We start from the raw sequence: 23,908 nt of genomic DNA, 5'->3' as shown, positions 1-23,908 counted from the left end.
TTAAGTTTAAAGAAAAACTGATTTTTTGCAATTTGGTATTTTTCACCATTTACTTCAAAATACCTCCGAAAATACTGAAGATATGAAAAAAATTTTAAACTACTAAATTGTAGCTTTTTAAATGACTAAAATTACCCTGTACATAGATTTTCATTACAGTGAGTAGTTAGCCAGATATAGCTGTTTAAATCCTCTATTTGCCAGCAAACACCCCCTTATTCGAGCCTTTTAACCCGCCCCAATTAAAAACTAAGGCATCTTAAGGAATTTAATTTACACAGTCTTATAGCTCTTTAAAAATCCTACAAAATCATTTTGGAGGGGTCTCATTACTGAGAGGGTATCAAAGTTGCTTTCCTACGAAGGAAATTAAATCCATTTACTAAGGCTGAAAATCAGTACACAGTGAGATATAATATTTTTCCAAAATTACGCATTTTAAATAGGTCAAACTTCTTGAGTGTATCGATAATATAAATATAAAGGAACTACAGAAAGGTGAATACCAATTTTGAATTAGGAAGGTAGTTAGGGGGTTGTTTTCACTGATTTTTTTCGTAGAGAAAAACAGGTACCGATATTTTTTTGATTATAAGTCGCTTAATTTTCATGCTAGAAACTTTTATTATTTTTTTTTGAAAGGTCTAATTGTATACTTGAAAAAAGATTATTTAAGTTTTTCTCGAAAAATGCAGATTTTTCCCATTATTTGGCTTTGAATATTTCAAATTATGCATTTGACGAAAAAAAAAGCTAACCTTTAACATGCCGTATCTCGGTTTGTATTGGTCTTAAAGATATTATTGGTAAAGAATTTGATTTGTGTTACTAAAAGATACAATTTTGATATCTACCGTTTTTTTTTTTATTAAATGCATACTATTTTTCGAGGTATTCTCAAAAAACCATCTAAAAAAGTCGATTTTTTCGTCGAAAAACTGTTATTTTCAAGCGCGAATAACTCGAAAAATATTAGTTTTACGAAGAAAATGTAAAATACATTTTTTTCTTAGAATCACTTTTTGCATCGAATTACATGGTTAAAATGTAACAAAAAATTCTCACCCCCGAGATGGGGTGGCAACCACCCCCAAAGTTTTAGCGTAGATAGTGTCATGATATAGAAAATGATCCTTGGACTATCCCCTACCTTCTGTGAAAGTTTCAAGTAAATCGATGCTGGACGAAAAAATTGCGAGCCATAATGCTTCATTTCCTCAATCGACTATTGGAGCCGACCGACCGGCTCTGTCCCGTCATACAGCTGACCGACTCTAATAACTTTTATTTATATTTAATTTAGAATGTGTGTACTGATTTTCAGCCTTAGTAAATGGAAATAATTACCTTCGTAGGAAAGCAACTTTGATAGCCTCTCAGTAACCCCTGTTCTACGTTTCGGTTGACCGACCGCAGTATGTTTCTTTACACACTCACAGTAATCAACTGTAAAAATCTAGCCTTAGTAAATTCAAATAGATTTTTCAGCGCTGCCTCTCCGTCTATGATAACTATTCTGTTTATTTGAGTGAAAAATATGAAGACATAAAGAGAGTTATTGATCTGTTATAATATAGCATGCACCAATAGATAATTATTTACGTCGACCTTCCGCGAAAATGATCTGCTTCCTCTTTGGACAGCAAAGTGGATATACAAATATAGTACAGGCAAGATCTGTTTTGAATTGGACAATGTGTGCTTAATTTTTTAATTAACAAAAACTGAAAAAAATATTTGCTTTTTTCGCCCATATATTCGACTATAACTCGAGAAATATTGTTCCTAAAAAAATTATAAAAGGTAAAAGTTTCGTTTTTCAATTTTACATAATACTTTAGCTATAAATTGAAAATGTAATGTTTATTCTTAAAAAAAAGCAATAATTGGAAAAAAAAGTGCAAAAAATGGAATTTGTCCTTTAAATTTTTTGGTCCAAACATAACTTCAAGCCTTCATATTCCACTTAGAAAAACTTTATAATACGGCTCAAAGTTGTGCTAAATTTCATTAGGATCGATTTAATAGTTTTTCCATAATAATTTTGCAATACAGGGTCCACAAAAAATTGCAATATTTCAAAATTTTCTCATGGTTGCATCTTTAACATCTCATGGTTGCATCTTAGATTCTATACGATGCAGAGTATTTTATAAAGAATAACTTTTTTTTGTAAAACTGTTAATAAAAAAGTTATCAATAGGTTCCAATTTATGAGGACATACTGTATAATAGCACAACAAAAATTTTTTGTTGAACATTTATTATTGTTGAAGCTATTATTATTAAATGTATTTTGGGTAAGCTTTACCGAAAAAGTTTTGATCACCTTGTATTTTGTATAAACATTTTTTTAGCAGATAATCTTCGGTTTTTGTATTATTTATTTTTATCTTTCTTAATTTCTCAAAAAGAAATTGTTTATTTTATTTCTAAAGGAAAATAATTTAGTGCATTTTAAATATTACATCCTAAGCTTAAAAAAACACCTATAAAATTATAATGAATATGTTCAAACTTGAGTAATATCGTCTTAAAGTGGTAGTAATTCTGTAAAACTACGAAGTTTTCAAAAATTATTACATTTTTGAGACGCCGTATCATTTGAATTAAATTTTTGGGATTTTTTTTGATAAAACCTCGTTTAGTAAGATGTTTGAAAGCTAAGTTGTGCAAAGTTGAGAGTTTTATAAGTAAAATTGTATTAGTTACACATTTTTAAATCATTTTTAAACAAAATTCATGTAAGTATCACTTTCCGCCCACACCGTACTTATGTCCATACATTTTATTTCTTTTTATTACAACCATAATGTAGCTTAATTGTTCTGATTTCATGTTCAATTTGTAAAATTTCACTTGGTCCATTAGTTAAAGAATCACATTAAAATAACTCAACCGTGCACTTCGCCGAACGCTAGTTTACAGTGCGCCAATGTTTGTGAGAAGGGTGACTTTAGCGTTATAAATAAAAAAATATAGAAGCTATAGATTTAATTTTAGAAAAATCTTTATATAAGGATTTTTTGGAAAATTTCCTGAATTTTTCAATGGCCAAGTCAGTTTTTTTCTGAAGTTTATATTTTCGGAGTTATTTAAGAAAACATCTAATTTCGCAGGTCATTTGTTTAATAAAAAATTAAGCACCCTCTTCTCGAGTAGAACTTTTTGATATGTTGTTTATTAAACATTTCGTAATGAAATTACAAAAAGTTCTATCTTGTTTGATTTTTTCCGAAGTGAAAATCTATATGCACTCCCCTAGTCGGTGTACCCAATAATGCAACAAAAATTATTTGTGACTTATGTCGAGATTAGTGCATTTATTTCAAGGGTATGCCAAAACACACCCACATTTATGTGGGTGAGATGGCTCATGTAATACTTTAAAATTTGTTTTTTCAGAAGAAAACTATAATATGTATCTTGTTAAAAAATAATGCTATATTTAAGTAAATGTTTTGATTTTCATTACATATCTAACTACATATCGATTATATTATCGATTACAAAACATTAAAAAAAAAGTATGCCGTCTCAGACATATCTCCCCTAGACTTTTCAAATTTAATAAATTAATCCACAAGGAAAGTAAATTCCGGTAGCTGGCTGTATACTATTTCACAAAAAAGTACTAAAATAATTTATAAAAGGTATACTTTATTTAAAATTCCTTAAAGGCCTACATCACAGAACGTTTATAGATCTAAAGAGATCATCACCAGTGCTTTTTACAGGTTAATGATATGCTTGAGCCACCAAGATATGTGGGTGAAAACTCTTTAAATCCTATACAATTATAAAATGTTTACACTATTATGTTAAAAAGAAAGTGATGTTTAAGTTATGTCAAAATTTGCTTGCAATGCTCTTTAAATGCATTCATTTTTTTCGAATCCTGAGAAAACTAATTAGTATTTTTGAAAAATTTAAACGCAGAATAAAAGATTACATTATTACCGAGGGCAGAAAGTCCCTGAAAACTTCTATAATATTTATTTTAATAAGTTACAGGGGTAAAAAAAAAGAGAAAATTGAGTGTAATTTTTAATTTCAAATATCTTATTCAAAAGAACATCGAAATATATTTTTCATACGTTTTTAGGTGAAACGATGACCACCAACAAACTGACGAGCAGACTCAGGATTACTGCATAATAATAGTTTGTGAAAAGGTTCAAATGGCACCAAATGTGCTGGAATCGGGTATATTTAGTAAGATTACTGATTAATTTCCGATTCGCAGCATGGCTTTCGCATAAAAAGGTCTGCTGCGACGAACTTGGTCGAGTATCAGTCTGACTTATTGTGTCAAATGGAGGATCGTAAACAGATAGATGCCATATACACGGATTTTTCGAAAGCGTTTGATCGTGTTGATCACCAGATACTCTTGGAAAAGCTGGTGTCTGTGGGTTTTGATGTTAACTTTGTCGAGTGGATTAAGAACTCCTCATCGGGGCGTACTCAACGAGTGAAGATTGGTAGCTATTTATCTGACATTATTACAGTAAGCTCCGGAGTTGCTCAGGGTGGCCATACTTCTCCGCTTCTTTTTATCATCTTTGTTAATGATATAAATAATTGCTTTTTGAATAGTAAATGCTTAATGCTAGCTGATGATCTGAAATTCTGGAGACCTGTGGATGGTTTGTTGGACCAGGCGTTGTTGCAGGAGGATCTTGATAGACTGCAGGAGTGGTGTGTTCGAAACAAACTTTTCTTGAATACCAGGAAATGCTGTTTTATAAGCTTCTTTCGGAAAGTCAGTAGAATTGAATCAGGTTACATCATTAATAATCAGCCACTTGAATATGTATCTTCCGTTAGGGATTTGAGTGTTGTTTTGGATGAGAAGCTTTCTTTTGTGGAGCATATAAATGCTGTATCTGTGAAGGCATCTAAACTTTTGGGATTTGTTACAAGAAATTGCAAATTCTTCTCTATTGAATCTACTAGGCTTGTTTACTGTAGCTTAGTAAGGTCCCTCTTGGAGTACAGTTCTGTGGTTTGGTCACCCTATTTCCAGACTCATATTGATACTATCGAGAGAATACAACATAGATTCTTGAGATCATGTGCTTACTATACACAAACTATCATTGTCAATCACGATTATTCTTTTCTTGAACAACAGTTGTCCCTACCTCCACTTAAGGTACGCCGTGACATAGCAGGTGCTGTTTTCATTTTTAGGATCATAAATGGACTTATAGATTCTCCCAATCTTTTAAGTCAGATTAATTTTAATGTTCCTTATCAAGCTCTCCGTTACCATAATATGTTTAAAATACCTTTCCATAGAACATTGTATGGCGTTCACAACCCACTTGATAGGTATATGGGATTGTTAAATAATTACGAACTTGATTTATTTAATATAACTCTAAATCAATTAAAAAGATCTCTTGCTCTGTGATGATATTTTTATACTCTTAAGTGTTATGTTTGTATGTTGTATATTTTTTTGTAGTCAATATTTATGTTATATATTAATTTTCGTGACATATGAAATTTTTCAGTGTTTTTATACTTTTCTAACTCTCTATTTTTTAGATTAATTGAGTCATATTTAACACATTGAATTTATTATTACCTTTTGGAAATGTATTAATATTTAACTGTAATTTTTCTGTTAATGGGGTTATCCCGTATAATAATAATAATAAATAAATAAATAAAAAGATGTGTTGATAGCGGGTAGAATTCTTGCAGATCTGGATGGCGAATGCGTAGGAGGCGGAGCTTGTGCTGAGAGCGGGTATATTTTGTAAAATCTGCTAAATAGGTCTGCAGTTAACTTTCATGAATTTGAAGTGAAACTCGACAAAATTTAGATGTTCTTACTTTATAATAATATAATAAAAAAAAGAAAACTTTATTAAATGTCGAAACTTTTCTAATTAAATTGTATTATTCTCATAAAACATTGTAAAAATAATGGGAAAACGTATATTATTAGCTTATAATGGTTAAAGCACGTAATTATTGAACGTCAAGTGTGAAAAATTATTCTACCTAGAAATATTTCTTTATTAAAAAGATTCAGTGTCAACTTGTTTAATTCATTTTTAATGTCACGTATTTTCATCAGGTCATAGTTACATCAAGCGTACAATAAACAATGAAGTTACAAAAATTTTTCGTAATAGCATCTCATCTGTTGGGTCAAGTGTATAAAATTTAAAGATGGTTTTTTAAGAATATCTTTCTTCTCGCTTTAGACCAGGGCATTTAGCACAAAATAAATCGATTTTTAAATACAGCACCTAGAAACTTTCAACTTTTTGCATTTTGTTCAGGATGATGTCAGGAAAACAGTCTACTAGATACCTATAGAAAAACGGGTGGAAATGCTTAGTTGCATTTTAAAGTGCATAAAATGCATCCAAGAGGGCATAAACATATCAAAATAAGGGTATTAAGGACCAGATTTTGTCACTCGGGGGGTTTTTGGGGTCGTTGAAGACTAATACGCCATCAGAAACGACCATCGAAGCACCTGGTGCCCAGGTTTACTGCTAAAGCACTTCATCTGAAGTTTTGAGTAAATATATTATTTGGGAGTTTTTGGGATCGATGAACAAGAATACGCCATCAGAACCGACCACACGGTACACCTGGTGCCCAAGAACCCTCCAAACTCCAGAAGATAACATGCCTTCGCAGTGACGTTGGGCACCAGGTGGTTCGGAGGTCGGTTCTGATGGCGTATTCGTATTTAGCGACCCCAAAGACTGTCTACTAATCTATTTGCATACATTCAAGGCCGAAAATCTACAAAACTCCAAAAGAAGACGTGCCTTAGCAGTGACAATGGATACCAGGTGCTCCAGGGGTAAGTTCTGATGACGTATTCGTGTTCAGTAACCCCAAAAATTCCTCGTGTAATCTGTTTGCATCAAGTTGTGCCGAAATCTTTCGAAACTCCAAAAGATGATGTGATCCTAGACACCAGGTGCCCTGGGTGTCGGTTCTGATGGCGTATTCGTTTTCAGCAACCCTAAAAACCGTACGAGTAATCTATTTGCATCAATTTAATGCCGAAAACCCTCAAAACTCCAGAAAATTACGTACCTTAGCAGTGACACTGGGCACCAGTTGCTCCGAGGATCAGCTCCGATGGCGAATTCGTATTCAGCGACTCCAAAAACCGTAATATTTTATTTATGGAACATAACAATGTTATTCCTCGCCAGTTTTCGCATAGCTATACGTCCTCTTTGTTTGAGAGCTTAACTATAATTCCATTATTCCATTCCGCTACTAGCTCCACGGTTCTCTCAGTGTCGGCTTTCCACAGTTCTGCTGGGATATCATCCATTCCCGCTGCCTTGTTGTTCCTCGGGTGTCGGATTGCTTCAGTAAAATTTTTTCTTCGTTGGAGTTTCCTCGTTTATTCTTAGATAATTTTCATTTGGCTCTACGTCGTTACCCTCTTGGAACGGCGGCTCATTTTCTTCTTCTGTCATGAGTTCGCTATAGTACTCATGTCATCTTCGTGTTTGCTCTTCTGTTGTTGTAAGCAGTTGTCCTTGTTTGTCTATTAGTGGTTTGTCACTGTTGAAGTTCGCCATCTTCTCTGTCCATTTTCTTTTGTCACTCCTAGCGCTCTTTTTACATGTTTATTTGCATCTGCATACTCTTGGGTTATTCTGATTTTATTTTCTAATTTTTGTATTATATTTAGTTCGGCTTTAAATCCTTTCTCATTTTTATCAGTTGCCATGTGTTATCACTTAGCCACTCTGATTTCTTTTCTTCGTTGTAGCCTAACACCTCTTGTGTGGTTTGCTATATTTGTCTGTGTGTTGTTTACAGTTTCTGTGTTCAACTTTATTTTGATACTCCACATTTTTTGGATTTCACTGTCTTTCAGTCGTTGTATATTTATCTTTATCTCATTGTTCACCTTTCCGATAGTATCTGTTAATTATTGATAGAAATTTTTTCTCATCTTCTGCACTTACCTCTGTAGGTGCGTAACATTGAATAATGGTAATCTTCCTTATTTGAGAATTGAGTTGTGCTACTATTAGCCTGTTTGATATAGGATGCCATTTTATTAACCCTCTTTTTGCCTCTACTTAGGAGGATCCCAACTTAATTTCTCCTGTCTTCTTTTATATCGTTTCCTGAGTGTAACAGCACTCCTCCGTTTGATATTGTTGACTCTTCTTGTCCAGACCGTCTTATTTCAGATAGCCCCGTAATTTGTATCCTTAATTCTTCCATTTACTTTACTACTTGCGCTAGTCTTGATGCTTCATACTATTCATACATGGTCCTGACGTTCCAAGATCCAATTCTGTAACGTTTTTTGAGATAAAAGGTATTATTGGGTTTGTTTTGGTTCGCTTCAGTTTCATTGATTTTAGAGTTTAAGGTGAGTGAGTAATCAGCTCTCTGCACCGCGATTTTCATAGTGGGGGACAACGAGGCACTGTGACGTATAATCGCTTTTCTTCTTATTCTTTCACATTATGGAATCGAACCTAGTCAAACGTCCACTGCTAGACATAGGTCTTCCGTTCTTTTCATTAATCATCTAACATCCACTGCTTGACATAGGTACCCATTATTTCGTACACTGCTGCACACAGGTCTCCGTTATTTTTTTTAAATCATCGAACGTCCACTGCTACACATACAGGCTTCCGTTCTTTTCGTTAATTAGATATTGAAAGTCCACTGCTTGATATAGGTACCCATTATTTCATACACTACTGTGTATAACAGTTGCATTTAATTGGAGAAAATTTTGGAACAAATTTGAAAATTTGTATTTTGGAGCATCAACTTATTTTCTGTATACATGAATGCTTTATTCAAGTGTGTGTATTCAAAATACCGGTGACAGACACACTTAACACTCACCAGTGGCGTAGCTGACAGGCCCGCAAGGCGGGGGGACCCGACGTTAGGAGGTGAATTTTAAAAAGGTAATTTTTTGTCGGTGGTTCTTTTACTACCTAGCTAAATATTATCCTGTTTTAGCTAAATTAATCGATAAAAACAATAACTTAAAAACAAATTACTTGAACCCTCAAATAAAAAACGAAGTTATAAATTTGCTGGCTCAAGAAACTGAAAATAAATTGATTAATTTAATTAAAAAGTTGTTTTTAGTCAATAATTTTTGATGCCTCTCAACATATTTCAAAACACGATCAGCTTAGTTTATTTTTCGGTAGTAGGTAAAAATAACTTGCGATGAAAATAATTTACCTTCCAAAGCAGAAGTTGTTGAAAGTTTTTAGGGATTTATTCACATAGACCAAAGTGCAGAAGGTCTTTTATAGGAAATTTTAAAATTTATACAATCAAAACACCTTTCCGTGTTCACTACTGCAGAGGAAAGGGGTATGATGGGGCAAGTGTTATGAGTGGTGTATATTCAGGCGTACAAAGGCACATAACTGACATTAAAAAACAGCTTCCTATGTTCATTGTGCATCCCATAATCTGAACCAAGTGTTGAAGTATGCCGTTGCTGGTGTACAGGAGTTGTTTTTTTAGGGTATAATTAAGAACTTATAATATGATTTTTTAGTGGAAGTATTCAAAGATGGGATCAACTATGTACTATTACGACTTTGGATTCATCGCGTTTGCCAACACTTAAAAGGTTAGGTATGTGAAACCCGGTGGTCATGCAGACATGATGCTTGGGTCGAGCTTTCCGACAAGTAGTGAAGTCTTTAACGAAAATTTCATTTGTATCTAAAACAAACCGATGAAAAATTAGAAGCTAATAAATTATTAGAGAATATGAATAATTTTGAATTTTCCGTTAATATTACTATTCAATCTAAAATAAGTACTTAACTTTATTAATCTAACATAAAAACTTTTGCAATCTGAAACGGCAGAGTGAACGGTCGCCCTTCAACTTTTTGAAAAAAACTCATGATAATCTTCGAGAAATGTGAAATTCGTTTCCCCAAACTTTAGCAGAAGCAGCAGGAATAGCAGAATAGTGGGGTATTAAACTGGAATTAAAAAATAAACGGATAAAACGTATAAAAAAATTTTACGCTGAGCTCAACAGCGACGAAAAAAAAATTGTAGAAAACTGTTGAAGCTAATGTTTTCAATGAAAATTTAGATATAATATTGCAACAACTTACTAATAGGTTTGTCAGATTGAGAGACATATAGGCATAATAGGTTTTCATGTCTATTTCCAAAACATCTATTGACACTAACTGATGAAGACTTACTAAAGAAAGGCCAAATATTGTCATTTACACATATTTTAGTAATTATACCTACTGATATTAGTTGTCGTTATGTTTATAATACGGGGGCCACAAAAATTGTCGCGGGGCCCCCAATCTTCAGCTACGCCACTGACACTCACACAAATATATGAATGTATATGTATACAAGAATAAAAAACCGCTAAACGCCGTAAAAATGAGTGGCGCATAAAATATTCCAGCTACAAAAGATCTGATATGAATATTACGTGGCGCGAAAATGGATTTTCATTAGATGCAAAACAAAATTCTAGTTTTATTTTAAAAGATTTTTCCATAATATTTGCTAAATTTGAAGTAAACGCGCCACAAAAGAGTAACTTTGATACAGTTTGAATTTTGAAACTCTTTTGTGGCGCTTTTACTTCAAATTTAGCAAATATTATGGAAAAATATTTTAAAATAAAACTAGAATTTTGTTTTGCATCAAATGAAAATCCATTTTCGCGCCACGTAATATTCATATCAGATCTTTTGTAGCTGGAATATTTTATGCGCCACTCATTTTTACGGCGTTTAGCGGTTTTTTATTCTTGTATCAGGAGTTTTTCAAAGTTATTTATAAATTAAATGTATGAAGTTGAATGCAATGTTCCTCTATTACACGTCAAGCTTTATAAATGGTCAGCTTTGTTGCATTATCTCCCAAATGATCTAGTGTCCATCGAATGTACACTAGATTTTTTTTTATTCGAAATAGATTGAAAAAAAAATTGAGATGGCCGGTAAATGAAGTCGGATTGCCCGTTGCCAGATCAAATTTAGCGTCGTAACCACTACAAGTACATAAACCATTTCGGGAATAATCGTTAATTGGATTATACTTTTGTAGCTTAATAACTTCTAAACGGCTTAACCGATTTTGATCAGTAAACATGAGTTTGAAACGTATTGACCAGTAGTATCTGATGGATCTAAGGTCAGGTATGATAATTGAAGCTATTACAGGAATTATTGAGCTTGAGAAACCGTTTTTCCCACAGGAAATAGATTTTATCATACTTATGAAGCTTATAACCTAAAAAATTCAAATTTTCCGGGATATGAGGTATACACCATTAAATTCGTCTGGAGTCCTTCTATAAACGCCAAGTTATTGGCGCAATTCGTAGGTTGAAATGTTGAGTAATGGTCGAAAAATCAAAATTTTCAAAGTTTAGTTTTTCAGTTTTTCGGCTATACTGAGCTGTGTGTATGTCTGATCCTGACGGCTTAGACACCATTTGAAAGCTTAAGTCAACACTATTAATTTGATGTATTTGCGGTTCTCCTGGCTCTTCTTGATCCGAATATATATACCCCCAAACATATGCCGTTTTGTACCTACCAAGTCCTATAGCTGGCTTATGGGTGGTCAAAAGTCACAAACTACACCGGTTCTAAATCGGCCCTGACCCCCTCTTCAAACACAGAGGAAAAATATCAAATCGGTTTAACTTTCAAACACACATACATATACAGTATGTCCCTGTAAGTTGTATCCATATGGAAAACTTTTTTATTATTAATTTTACGAAAAAAAGTTATTCTTTATAAAAAGCTCTGCATGAGCCAAAACCTAAGATTTAACCATCAAATATCAAATTTTTTGAATATTATACGAGGTATGTCAAAAAGTTTGAATTTCACTCAAGAGTAAAGTAGCTTTATTTTTCGTAATATTGGAAATTGCTATTATGAAAAGTTGTTTGGAATTAAAAACTATATTCTAATATGCAATTACATCCTTCTAATTGAATTTTTTTTAAATTATGGATAACTCATTATTTTTTCAGTTATTTTAATTCTGATAACTCTTTTATTATTAATTTTACGAAAAAAAGTGATTCTTAATAAAAAGTTCTGGATGGTCTAAAACTTAAAAACAATCATCTTATATCAAATTTTATCAATTTTATACGAAGTATGTCAAAAAAGATAAATTTAGATCAAAAGTAAAGTACCTTTATAGTTCAGAATTTTTCAATAAGAAGGATGTAAATACATACTGAAACATAGTTTTTAATTCTAAATAACTTTTCATAATAACAATTTTCGATATTGTGAAAAATAAACGTATTTTACTCTTGGGCGACATTCATATTTTTTGACATACCTCGTATAAAATTGATCAAATTTGACAAAAGATGGTTGTATTTTAGATTTTAGACCATGCATAACTTTTTATTAAGAATCACTTTTTTTCGTAAAATTAATAATAAAAGAGTTATCTGAATTAAAATAACTGAAATTAATGTTAGTTATCCATAATTTTCCAAAAAAAAAAAATTTTTTCAATTAGAAGGATGTAGTTGCATACTATAATACAGTTTTTAATTCCAAACAACTTTTCATAATAGCAATTTTCAATATTGTGAAAAATAAAGCTACTTTACTCTTGATTAAAATTCAAACTTTTTGACATACCTCGTATAATATTAAAAAAATTTGATATTTGATGGTTAAATCTTAGGTTTTGGACCATGCAGAGCTTTTTATAAAGAATAACTTTTTTTCGTAAAATTAATAATAAAAATGTTTTCCATATGGATACAACTTACATGGACATACTGTATATCCACAAACATTTTTCCTTTTTTAAATAAAAATTAAGTCACATTTCTAAGCTCTATAACTTTTGAATGGTATAACCAATTTTCAAAATTAGACATGCGTTGGAAAGGCAATGATCAGTACTGTTAGAAGCCGCAAAGGTCGGACTTAAATTTTCGAAGTTTTTGGGAGTTTTGGGGACCAGAACGAAAAACAGACCCTAAATAGGAAGGGCCGTAAAATCGACACCCTTAAACCAAAATGGATGGTTGACATATGAATGGGTAAGTCTTTTTCTGAACTTGAAGATGGGAGTTGGCACAATTTTCAATTCAGTCAGATTTAGAAAATTGAAAATTTCGTGTATATAATAATGTCGCGTGTAGGGGGGTGTATTTCTGCGCCACTGGCGGGAACTGCCGTTCTCTGGTAATTTTTTCGATATAAAACTAACAGCTTCGATAACCAATAAATCGAAAACTATTAATTTTATCAAAAAAATGTATAATGAACATTTTTTGCTTATAATTAATATTTTTACCAGCATTTGCGGTCAAAATATAATAAAAAATTTCCACCCTCAAGATGAGGTGGCAACCACCCCATGGTAAAAGCGTCTTTCGGCATCATATAGATTTTGATCCTTGGACTATCCACTACTTATTGTCAAATTTTCAAGCAAATATATCCATTCTGTAAAAATTGCGAAGTGAAAAATTTCAGTTCCTGGACTAATTATACTTTTGGACCTCTATAACTTCTGAACGGTTTACCTGATGTTGATCACTAAACATGAATTTGAAACGTATTGACAAGTAGTATCTGACGCATCCAAGATCGAGTATGATAACTGAACGTATTACAGGAATTATTGAGCTTGAAAAACCGTTTTTCCCATAAGAAATAGATTTGATTATACTTATGAAGCCTATAACTTAAAAATTCGAATTTTCCCAGATATGAGGTATACACCGTTAGACGCGTCCTGAGTCCTTCTACAAACGCTCAGTTATTGGCGCAATTCGTAGGTTGAAATTTTGAGTAATTGTCGAAAAACCAAAATTTTCAAAGTTTAATTTTTCAGTTTTTTGGCTATGGTGAGCAGTGTGTATGTCTCAGCTTGATCGCTTAGGCGCCATTTGAAAGCTTAAATCAACCCTATTGATTTGGTGTATTTGCGGTTTTCCTGTCTTTCCTTGAACCTAAGATATATACGCCCAAAAAATATGCTATTTTGTATCTACCTAGTCCTCTAGCTGGCTTACGGGTAGTCAGAAGTCAAAAATTAGACCGGTTCTGAATCGGCCCTCACACCTTCTTGAAACACAGAAAAAAAAATTCAGATCGGTGTAACTTTTCCACACACATACATACATACATACATACATACATACATATCCACAAACATTTTCCATTTTTTAAATAAAAATTGAGTCATATTTCTGAGCTCGATAACTTTTGAATGGTATAACCGATTTTCAAAATTAAACATGCGTTGGAAAGGTAATGATCTGTGCTATCAGAAGCCGCAAAGGTCAAGCTTAAATTTTTGAAATTTTTGGGAGTTTTGGGGACGAGAACGAAAAACAGGCCTTAAATGGGAAGGGCCGTAAAATCCACACCCTTGGACCAAAATGGAGAGGTAACATATGGATGGACGAGTCTTTTCCTAAACTTTAAGATGGGATTTGGCCCAATTTTCAATTCAGTCAGGTTTAGAAAATCGAAAATTTCGTGTATATATAGTGTCGCTTGTAGGGGTGTTGTGCGCCACTGGTGAGAACTGTCGTTCTCTGTGGATGGCACATATAGACGATAATGACGTTTCAGACAATTTGATATATTGTAAATAATTTTTATTTTTGTAAATATATTTTGTATACCTTCTGCGTAGTATTTTCATAAATATTTTTTTAATTACACATTTATCAAAGAGGAGTTTGTTTCGTGAGCATAGGGGTAGTTTTTGGGGTTGGAAATTTTATAAACAAGAAATTAATTTTTTTCTTAAATATAAATACAATATTATAGCGTTTGAAATTATCACAATTTTTTATGAACGTTTTGACACAAGGGGATGTTTTTAACCCGCGAGTAGTCGCGCCGTTAGATAGAATCTCACATTTTATCCTTTTTCGCGATAACTTAATGAAAAATTTTCCAATTTTGAAAAAATTTCGTAAGTGCCTCGAGGAAGGGTGTAGTAATGTGTAGGAATTTTTTTTCTTTTTTTTTTCTTCTTTTTGTGGAATTTATGGTTTTGGGGAGAGCCACTAAGCTTTAATAATTGTTAGAAATAATATTTCTAACATAACAAGTAAATAAAAATACTATTAAATAAAAATTTGTTGTAAATTCGTATTTAAATTCGTATGTTGAGATATAATCTAACACGCGACTATTCGGGTTAAGGGTTGAAAATAAGCAACCAATAAAAAATATTTTACTGACAAGAAATGAATTGTTGAATATAAATGTACCTACATTTAAAACTTTTAAAGTTGTTGAAAAAAATGTTTATAAATATTTTTGACTTAGGTATGGGGTATGTTTTTAGGGCGGAAGTGTTGCAATTAACCAAAATTATTTTATATAAGCAGACAATTACATTGTAGAGGATATACATGCATTACCAAAACGTTTGAATCTGTTAAAAGATTTTTTACAATTATTTGAAAGAGGTGGTTTTTAAGATTGTTCACAGGCTGAGAATATCAATATTCATTATTATAAATAAAAATGTATCACTTGCATAATTTAACATGATTTAAATCCATAAAATGCTTTAATATTCGTTTTGTTCTATGAGGGGTGGTTTTCACCCCTTAAAAATAAAAAGCTCACCTAGCACATATTTGAATGGGGTAAGTATTAATATAAGCCTAATTCCAAATATTTAGCAAAATCGGTACAGTTATAAACGTTTAGGGGTATTGACTTGTTTTCCTCCACAGTGCGACTGGGACTGGAGTATCTCTTTTGAGTTTGATACACAAAAGTATACTGATTAAAAAAATGTAGGTATACATGACACTTATTTCACTTATACCTATACAATAAGGATATATTTATTTAATATTTTAATTTAATATTTTCAAAAAATTTCAAAGAATTGAATATTATGAATAATTAATTTTAAATAATTTCACATTTTTCCTAAGCAATAGTCACTATACATTTTTTTTTGTTTAAAAATATGTTGTAAACACCCTGTACATATATTATTTCTCGCCTTTCATCACTTTCCGTGGAAGTCTCACAATATAAATTCTCAACTTTCTCCCGTAGTGATACAACCCGGTACTTACCGTGTGTGTTCCGACTATCTGCGCTAGAGAACATTCAAAAAGCGTGCACAAAAACAATAGGCACCACGACAAGTTCTTTGGATTTTTCATCCTCGCGTTCACTATACCGAACATCGTCAAAGATGGTACTAGAAGGTTGGCGGGTACCAGTGGCGTCTTTTACGGTACTCCCTCTCGACGCCCGAAGAATCTTTGGAGATGTTACTTACTACCACTCTCTAGATAGTTATGTGGCTTAAGGCTGTTTCATCTTGTACATTATATATTTGCCCTCAAGGATTTTGGAGAGATTTAATTTAAAAGGTAGTGCTTATTTTCGCCAGCGAAGAGACCTCTTTGAAGTGTATATTAAAAATAATAACATATATTTACAAAGGTCATAATATCAAACAATTCCTATACAAAATGATGTTCTTGAAATCTATTAATCTCAATAAAGAATATGTTTTAAAACAACTATGCGACTACAGGCTATTTGGAAACAAGAATGGAAAAGAACTAAGAACAATAAATATAAAGATCTACAAAACAAATATTAAATATGTATCAATTATGTTGAGGGGAGCTCGGAAAATGGATACATCTTCTTCTTCTTCAAGTGCCGTCTCCTAATCGGAGGTTGGATATCATCATCACTATCTTTACTCTATCTACCGCTGCTCTAAAGAGTTCTATAGAACTGCATCTAAACCAGTCCCTTAAATTCTTTAACCATGACACTCTCCTTCTTCCTGTACTCCTTCCGCCTCTTATCTTTCCCTGTATTATCAGTCTTAGCATTTCATATCGCGGTCCCCTCATTACGTGTCCCAGATATTGTAACTTTCTTATTTTTATTGTGTTTATTATTTCGCATTCTTTGCCCATTTCTCGCAGTACTTCCGTGTTCGTTTTCCTCTGTGTCCATGCTATTCTAAGCATTCTTCTGTAACACCACATTTCAAATGACTGTAGCTTATTTATGTGTTCTTGCTTTAATGTCCAGCTTTCAAGTCCATATTGTAGTATCGAGAACACGTAGCATCTCAAAGCTCTTGCTCTCAGTTCTAAGCTAAGGTCTTTGTTGCAGAGAACTGTTTTCATTTTTACAAACGCATTTCTTGCTATTTCTATCCTGGTCCTTATTTCTGTTGTTTGATCATTTTTCTCTGAAATCCAGGTTCCTAGGTATTTGTATTTATCAACCCTTTCTATCGGTACATTTCCCAAATGTATGCTTGTTTGTATGTTTGTTTTCTTAGTTATTATCATGTATTTGGTCTTTTTTATATTCATTTTTAGTCCATATTCTTTACAGAAATTGTTTGTTTTGTTCAGTAGTAGTTGGAGTTGTTCAGCAGAGCTTGCTATAATCACGGTGTCATCTGCATATCTTATGTTGTTAATAGATCTTCCGTTAATTATTATTCCTTCACTTTGAGATAGCAATGCTTCTTCAAAAATGGCTTCACTATATGCATTAAAGAGTAATGGAGACATAATACATCCCTGCCGAACTCCTCTCCTGATTTCAATTTCTGGACTGGGTTCGTTATCTATTAAAATTTGTGCTCTTTGATTCCAGTAAAGGTTTGTTATTATTCGTAAGTCCCTTTTGTCTATGTTTTTTGTCTTTAGAATTTGGACTAATTTTTCATGTCTTACTTTGTCAAAAGCCTTCTCAAAATCAACGTAACAAACATGCACATCCACATTCATGTCCATGCATCTTTGAGCTAACACATTAAAAGCAAATAACGCCTCTCTGGTTCCTAGTCCGTTTCTGAACCCAAACTGACTATCATCTATTCCTTCTTCTAGTTTTTTGTTTATACGACCATGTATTATTTTCAAGAATAATTTGAGAATGTGACTTATTAATGATATTGTTCTGTATTCACTGCAATCTTTAGCGTTTGTATTTTTAGGGATAGCACAAAAGGTTGAGAGTAACCATTGTTTTGGTATGTTTCCTGTTTTGTACACTGTGTTAAACAAGTCTACGATAATGTCTAAGGTTTCATCATTTATACATTTTAAGCTTTCTACTGGGATTTGGTCTGGACCTACTGCTTTACCATTTTTGCTGTTTTTTAATGCCGATTTAATTTCTTCTTTTAATATCTTCAAAACCGTATCATCTTCTACTTCGACTTCCATCTGCTCTGTTCTATTGTCTTTGAACAATTCATTTATGTATTCTGTCCATCTCTTTAATTTTTCGTTAGTACTCAACACAAGTTTCCCATCTGTATCTTTTAGTATTCCCGGTTTTCTTTTTCTGCTGATCTGCGTTAATTCCTTAATTTTTTTATGTGTGTTAAAATTATCATGTCTTTTCTGGTGTTCTTCTATTTCTGCGCATTGTTCTTTTAACCACTGTTCTTTAGCCTATTTAATTTTGGATTTTATTTGTTTATCCACATTTTTGTACATCTGATTATCTTTGTTTTTATGCTGACGTCTTTCTTCCATTAAATCTAAGATTTCCTCCGTCATCCATTGTTTCTTTTTGTATCTGGTTGGTGTAAGAATTTCTTTTTGACATTTATCTATTTCTGTCTTTATTAATAACCATTCTGTCTCTGTTTCAGTATTTTGCTGGATTTGTTCTTTAACATTCATTAAAAGGTTATTAATTTCATCTGTCAGGCGTTGTTTTATGAGTGGGTTTCTTAGTTTACTTGTATCGATTTTTACATCTGTTGTTCTGCGTTTTATTATTTTCATTTTGAGCCTAATTTTGGTCACTACTGGGTTGTGATCTGATCCTATGTCGGCACCTGGATAGGTTTTTAAAGATATAATTGCGTTATTGTATATTTGTCTAATCAATACATAATCTATTTGGTTCCTTACAATTCTCCCTTCTTGATCTGCTGGTGACTTCCAGGTATATAGTCTTCTCTTTGGCATTTTAAACAATGTATTAGTTATGACAAATGGATACATAGGATCTGTTAAACCATTCCATCAGGTTTCTAAGCCATAGCATCCTTCTTCAACTTCTCAACTATTCTCATTAGTTTTGGACCAGATAACAGCGAAACTACAGGGTAGTATTCCATGGTGCCTAATGTATGCTGATGATGTAATGTTAATAGGAAATAGTGAAAGAGACTTAGAACAAAACTGGAACAGTGGAGACAAGCTCTGGAGGAAAAAGGTTTAAAACTTAGTAGGACAAAAACAGAGTATTTGGAATGTTCATTTAAAGATGGAGTTACTCCAAATAAAATGGTATCTTTGGATGGTGAAATTATTGTGAAAAGAAATAGTTTTAAGTACCTAGGATCGGTATTACAGAGTAATGGAGAAATATATGGAGATGCATGCAGTAGAATTAGAGCTGGATGGATGAAGTGGAAAGAAGCGAGTGGTGTGTTGTGTGATAGAAAAATGCCAATGAAGCTGAAGGTAAAATTCTATAAAACAGCCATAAGACCGGCTATGATGCACGGAACTGAATGTTGGGCAGTGAAAAAGAAAGAGGAACAACGAATGCATGTGGCGGAAATGAGAATGCTTAGATGGATGAGTGGAGTGACAAAGAAGGATAAAATTAGAAATGAGTATATTAGGGGAAGTCTAGCTGTGGCACCAACTGATGCCAAAAAGAGAGAGCATAGGTTAAGATGGTTTGGTCATGTTCAACGTCGAGACGTTAATCACCCAATACGAAGAATAGCTGAAGTGCAGATTCCTGGAAGGAGTAGGAGAGGAAGGCCAAAGAAGACCTGGGGGGAGACGATAAGGCAGGACGTGTTGGTAAAGGGGATTAACATTGATATGACCCAAGATAGAATTGTGTGGAGAAATGCAATTAGGGAAGCCGACCCCGCATAGGGATAAGGCAAAGAGAATGATGATGATGATGAACATCCTTCTTCAACTTGACTCTCTTGTTCTGTTTATCTTACCTTGTATGACCGAATGGAGTATATTAAAACACGGTTGATTTATAATATGGCCAAAACATTTAAGCTTGCGATTTTTAACAGTTTTTACCATTTCCGTATCTTTTCCCATCCATTGAAAAAGGACTTCGTTACGAACTCTGTCTACCGAACTTATTCCTAGGACTCTCCGATACCCAACTTTCAAAGCCTCTCAGTTTTCTGAGAAGGTGGAGGTCCAGCCTTCAACACCACATAAAAGTAGAGAATACATAACATCTTGCTAATCTAATCTTCTAATGGGCAGGGCCTATTTTACCACTAGGCCCGTGAGGTACCTGCCTCGGGCCCGCATTTTAATTGGGCCCGGAAAGACCATAAAAAAAATTTTTATTGCAATAACAAAATAAATTTTTTAAATTCTTTCATTTTACGAAGAGGGAATGATAAATGATGACTCCACTGTTGATTTTCAAACGACTTTCCTGGCACAAGTGCATCTCCGTCATCTCCTATAGAAAACGACGATGTCAATAACACTTTTCCTAGCGATAAGTATAGGGGATTGGCCAAAATATATATACAAGTACATCTCCGCCATCTCCTATAGAAAACGACGATGTCAATAACTCTTTTCCTAGCGATAAGTATAGGGGATTGGCCAAAATATTTAAATCTGGAATTTTAACAATATTTTATAAATAATCGACAGAATCAAAATATTCATAAAATTAGTGAGTGTGTTACACAAATGAGTAGTAATAATAAAACCAGACATTTACAAAGTGCGATTTTTTATAAAACGAAAGCTAATAGGAAAAAATCCTAAATGTATCCTAGACCTGGATCACGCGTACCAAAAAAAAGTTAATTAATAGCAAGCTGAAAATTTGTTAATAGCTTAACGGTGTCTAGTCGGACAAACTTTGATATATGGGAACACTGGAACAGGGGAAGTTTTAATTGTGGAACAGTTTAAAAATTTGGAACGTCAGACTATGAAAACGTTCCATGTATTTTGTCGGACAGAACTTCCAATTGATTTGTCCTATTGATTTGTTACCATTTCATCAAACTCAAATGCAAAAATCAGACTGCTATTTATCACCAACTGGGCATTTTAATCAGTGGAACACGAAGAACATGTCGAATGACAGGAATCATGTTGGTTAGTAATAGCAGTATAATTTTTGCATTTTTATGAAAGGGTAACAAATCAATTGGATGTTCTGCCCGACAAAATACATGGGACGTTTTCGTAATCTGACGTTCCAAATTTTTAAACTGTTCCACAATTAAAATTTCCCCTGTTCCAGTGCTCCCGTACATCAAAGTTTGTCCGACTAGACACCGTTAAGCTATTAATAAATTTTCAGCTTGCTATTAATCAACTTTTTTTGGTACGCGGGATCCAGGCCTAGCTGTGTTTATTGTTACGTTTGTAAACTGTTTTTCCATGAAAATTGTTCTTTTAACTTACGATGGGTATAATGGCTGAAAAAATATCAATAGGACAGTTATTCAACATGAGCGATCTTCTGAACATTTTTCATCAATTGGTACGTTAGTCAAGACAAGTACCTAGTACAGCAGAACAAATTGTAACATTAATGGAAAAAAGTTATTTAGAAGACAAGAACATTGGAGAAACGTTCTTCAACTAATAATAGCAACCATTAAATTTTTGTCCAAAAACGGTCTATCCTTTTATGGTTCAAGAACCAAATTGTTTACAAAAGGAAATGACATATATGTATATTTTTAAACGATGTTTAATTGTTTAAATATGAATTTTATTTATTGTTAATAAAAATTTAAATTTCTGGTGCAAGTATATTTCTCTTAAATAATTAATACATTTAAAAAAGGTATTATGCATTATTATTTTTAAATTATATTTAGCGACCCGAAAATTGTGTAGTGCGTCTGGCCTGATTTGAAGTAAAATAGGCTCAGCTAATGGGGTAGTGATGCGCATTATAAGGTGTTGCTTATAATGGCCAGAGATGTCACCTCTGGCCTCTCCTACTCAATTCCTATCCTCTCCTCCAAGAAGTGTGATCTTAATCACACGGGTGAACCCCGGTAAACCTGAGTAACCCTACTGGAGATTGGGTAACCAACCCCAATGGAAGGTAGGGTCACGACAGACGAAGAAGGAAGAAACCAAAGCTTGTTCAAAAGGTATAGCCAGCAGCCTGGCACTGGACTCGGGTGCAACATGCAGATAACCTGCTCACCTTAAACTCAGCTATCAAGAATGCTGCGAACAATCTACAACCGGACGAGCAGCGGACAACGACCATAGCTACGGAATAAGGACTTAATGATGGATTTACGATTGGGAACCTGAAATATACCAACAATGCTGCAGGCAGGCAAAATGCAAAGTATTGCACACGAACTACAGAAGTACGAGCTAGACATAACAGTTCTCAAAGAAATCAGATTTAAAGAGCATGCTTGCATAAATAAAAAAGAAGTAAAAAAGAGTATGTACTACGGTGGACAGAAAGACAAGAAGACTTTGGAGTAGGTTTTATGGTAAACCATAAATTGACATTTGTTTTCGACTTGCTAAGGCCCGTCGAATAATATATCGCTTGTACTATTTCAGTGACTTTAAAATGATACTTCCGATTACTACTCTAAAACCGGAAGTCCTAGGTCAAATTTCTCACCTTTTAAACCATCCTTGGGTTATGAACTTTCATTCGACACCACACCTCATTTGTCATTCTATCTGGTACAATGACGGGGAGGAGATGTATTTACAAAGTTCCTGGGACAGACGAACACGGATAATTCAACGTTTTCATATTTTTTCAAAATGGGTGAAAACAATAATGCTAAAAATCTAAATAATTGATTAGGGCCTATAATACAATTTAAATAAATTCATAAAAATACCTCAAAATGGACTACTATGGGACTAGGCTGTCTGTCCGTCCGACCGCGAATCTAACTCCTCCGTCACAATACCAGTTATAATGACAAATGAGGTATCAAAAGAAAGCTTATAATCTAATAATGGTACTAAAGGTGAAAAATTTGACCTAGGCTGTCTGTCCGTCCGAACGCGAATATAACTCCTCCGTCACTATACCAGGTAGATTGACAAATGAGATGTCGAATGAAAGTTTATAATCCAAGGATGGTACTAAAGGTGAGAAATTTGACCTAGGCTGTATGTCCGTCCGAACGCGAATATAACTCCTCCGTCACTATACCAATTAGAATGACAAATGGGTGTCAAATGTCAAATGAAAGCTTATAATCTAAGGATGGTACTAAAGGTGAGCAAATTGACCTAGGCTGTCTGTCCGTCTGTCTGTCCGTCTGTCTGTCCGACCGCGAATATAACTCCTCCGTCACTATACCACGTAGAATGACAAATGAGGTGTCAAATGAAAGCTTATAATCCAAGGATGGCACTAAAGGTGAGAAATTTGACCAATTAGTTTCGGTTTTAGAAATGCGACCGGAAGTACTGTTTTAAAGTTACCGGAATAATAGTACTAGTGATATATTATTCGACGCGCCTTCGCAATACGAGAACAAATATATACTTGCGGTTTCATGACTGTCTGTCCGTCTGTCCATCCGTCCGCGAATACAACTCCTCCGTTATTAATACACATAGAATGACAAATGAGGTGTCGGATGAACGTTTTTTAACCCAAGGATGGTATTAAAGATGAGAAATTTGACATCCGACTTCGGTTTTTAGTTCAGAGAAATAAGGAAAAAAATAGCCTGTTGGTGACACAATCCCCTCCAGGCCGAAACCAAATTTTTTGAGTAATATGGACATCTATAATAATATCCTATATATTTCCTGCAGCCGATTTTGGTGATATACATAGTTATAAACAAATGAAGATCAAAAAACGGTAAATTTTCGCTTTTTTCGTCTATTCCTAAGAAAATA

At 33.4% G+C, this 23,908-nt stretch overlaps 1 protein-coding gene across 2 annotated transcripts in view; it reads right to left on the bottom strand.

The window, feature by feature from the left end:
* Positions 1-16,246, bottom strand: part of LOC114324810 (uncharacterized) — a 177,999-nt gene extending 161,753 nt beyond the window's left edge. For both annotated transcript variants that reach the window (XM_028272679.2, XM_028272680.2), the window contains exon 1: positions 16,103-16,246. In XM_028272679.2, the coding sequence (XP_028128480.1) occupies positions 16,103-16,216 (114 nt within the window). In that variant the 5' untranslated portion in view covers positions 16,217-16,246. The remainder of the gene's footprint in view (positions 1-16,102) is intronic.
* Positions 16,247-23,908: the final 7,662 nt, after the last annotated feature.

Source organism: Diabrotica virgifera, chromosome 4 (genome assembly GCF_917563875.1).
Source record: "Diabrotica virgifera virgifera chromosome 4, PGI_DIABVI_V3a".
NCBI classification, from domain to species: Eukaryota; Metazoa; Arthropoda; class Insecta; order Coleoptera; family Chrysomelidae; genus Diabrotica; species Diabrotica virgifera.
Note: the sequence above shows the minus strand (reverse complement) of the source record. Positions and strands in the feature narration are given on the sequence as shown.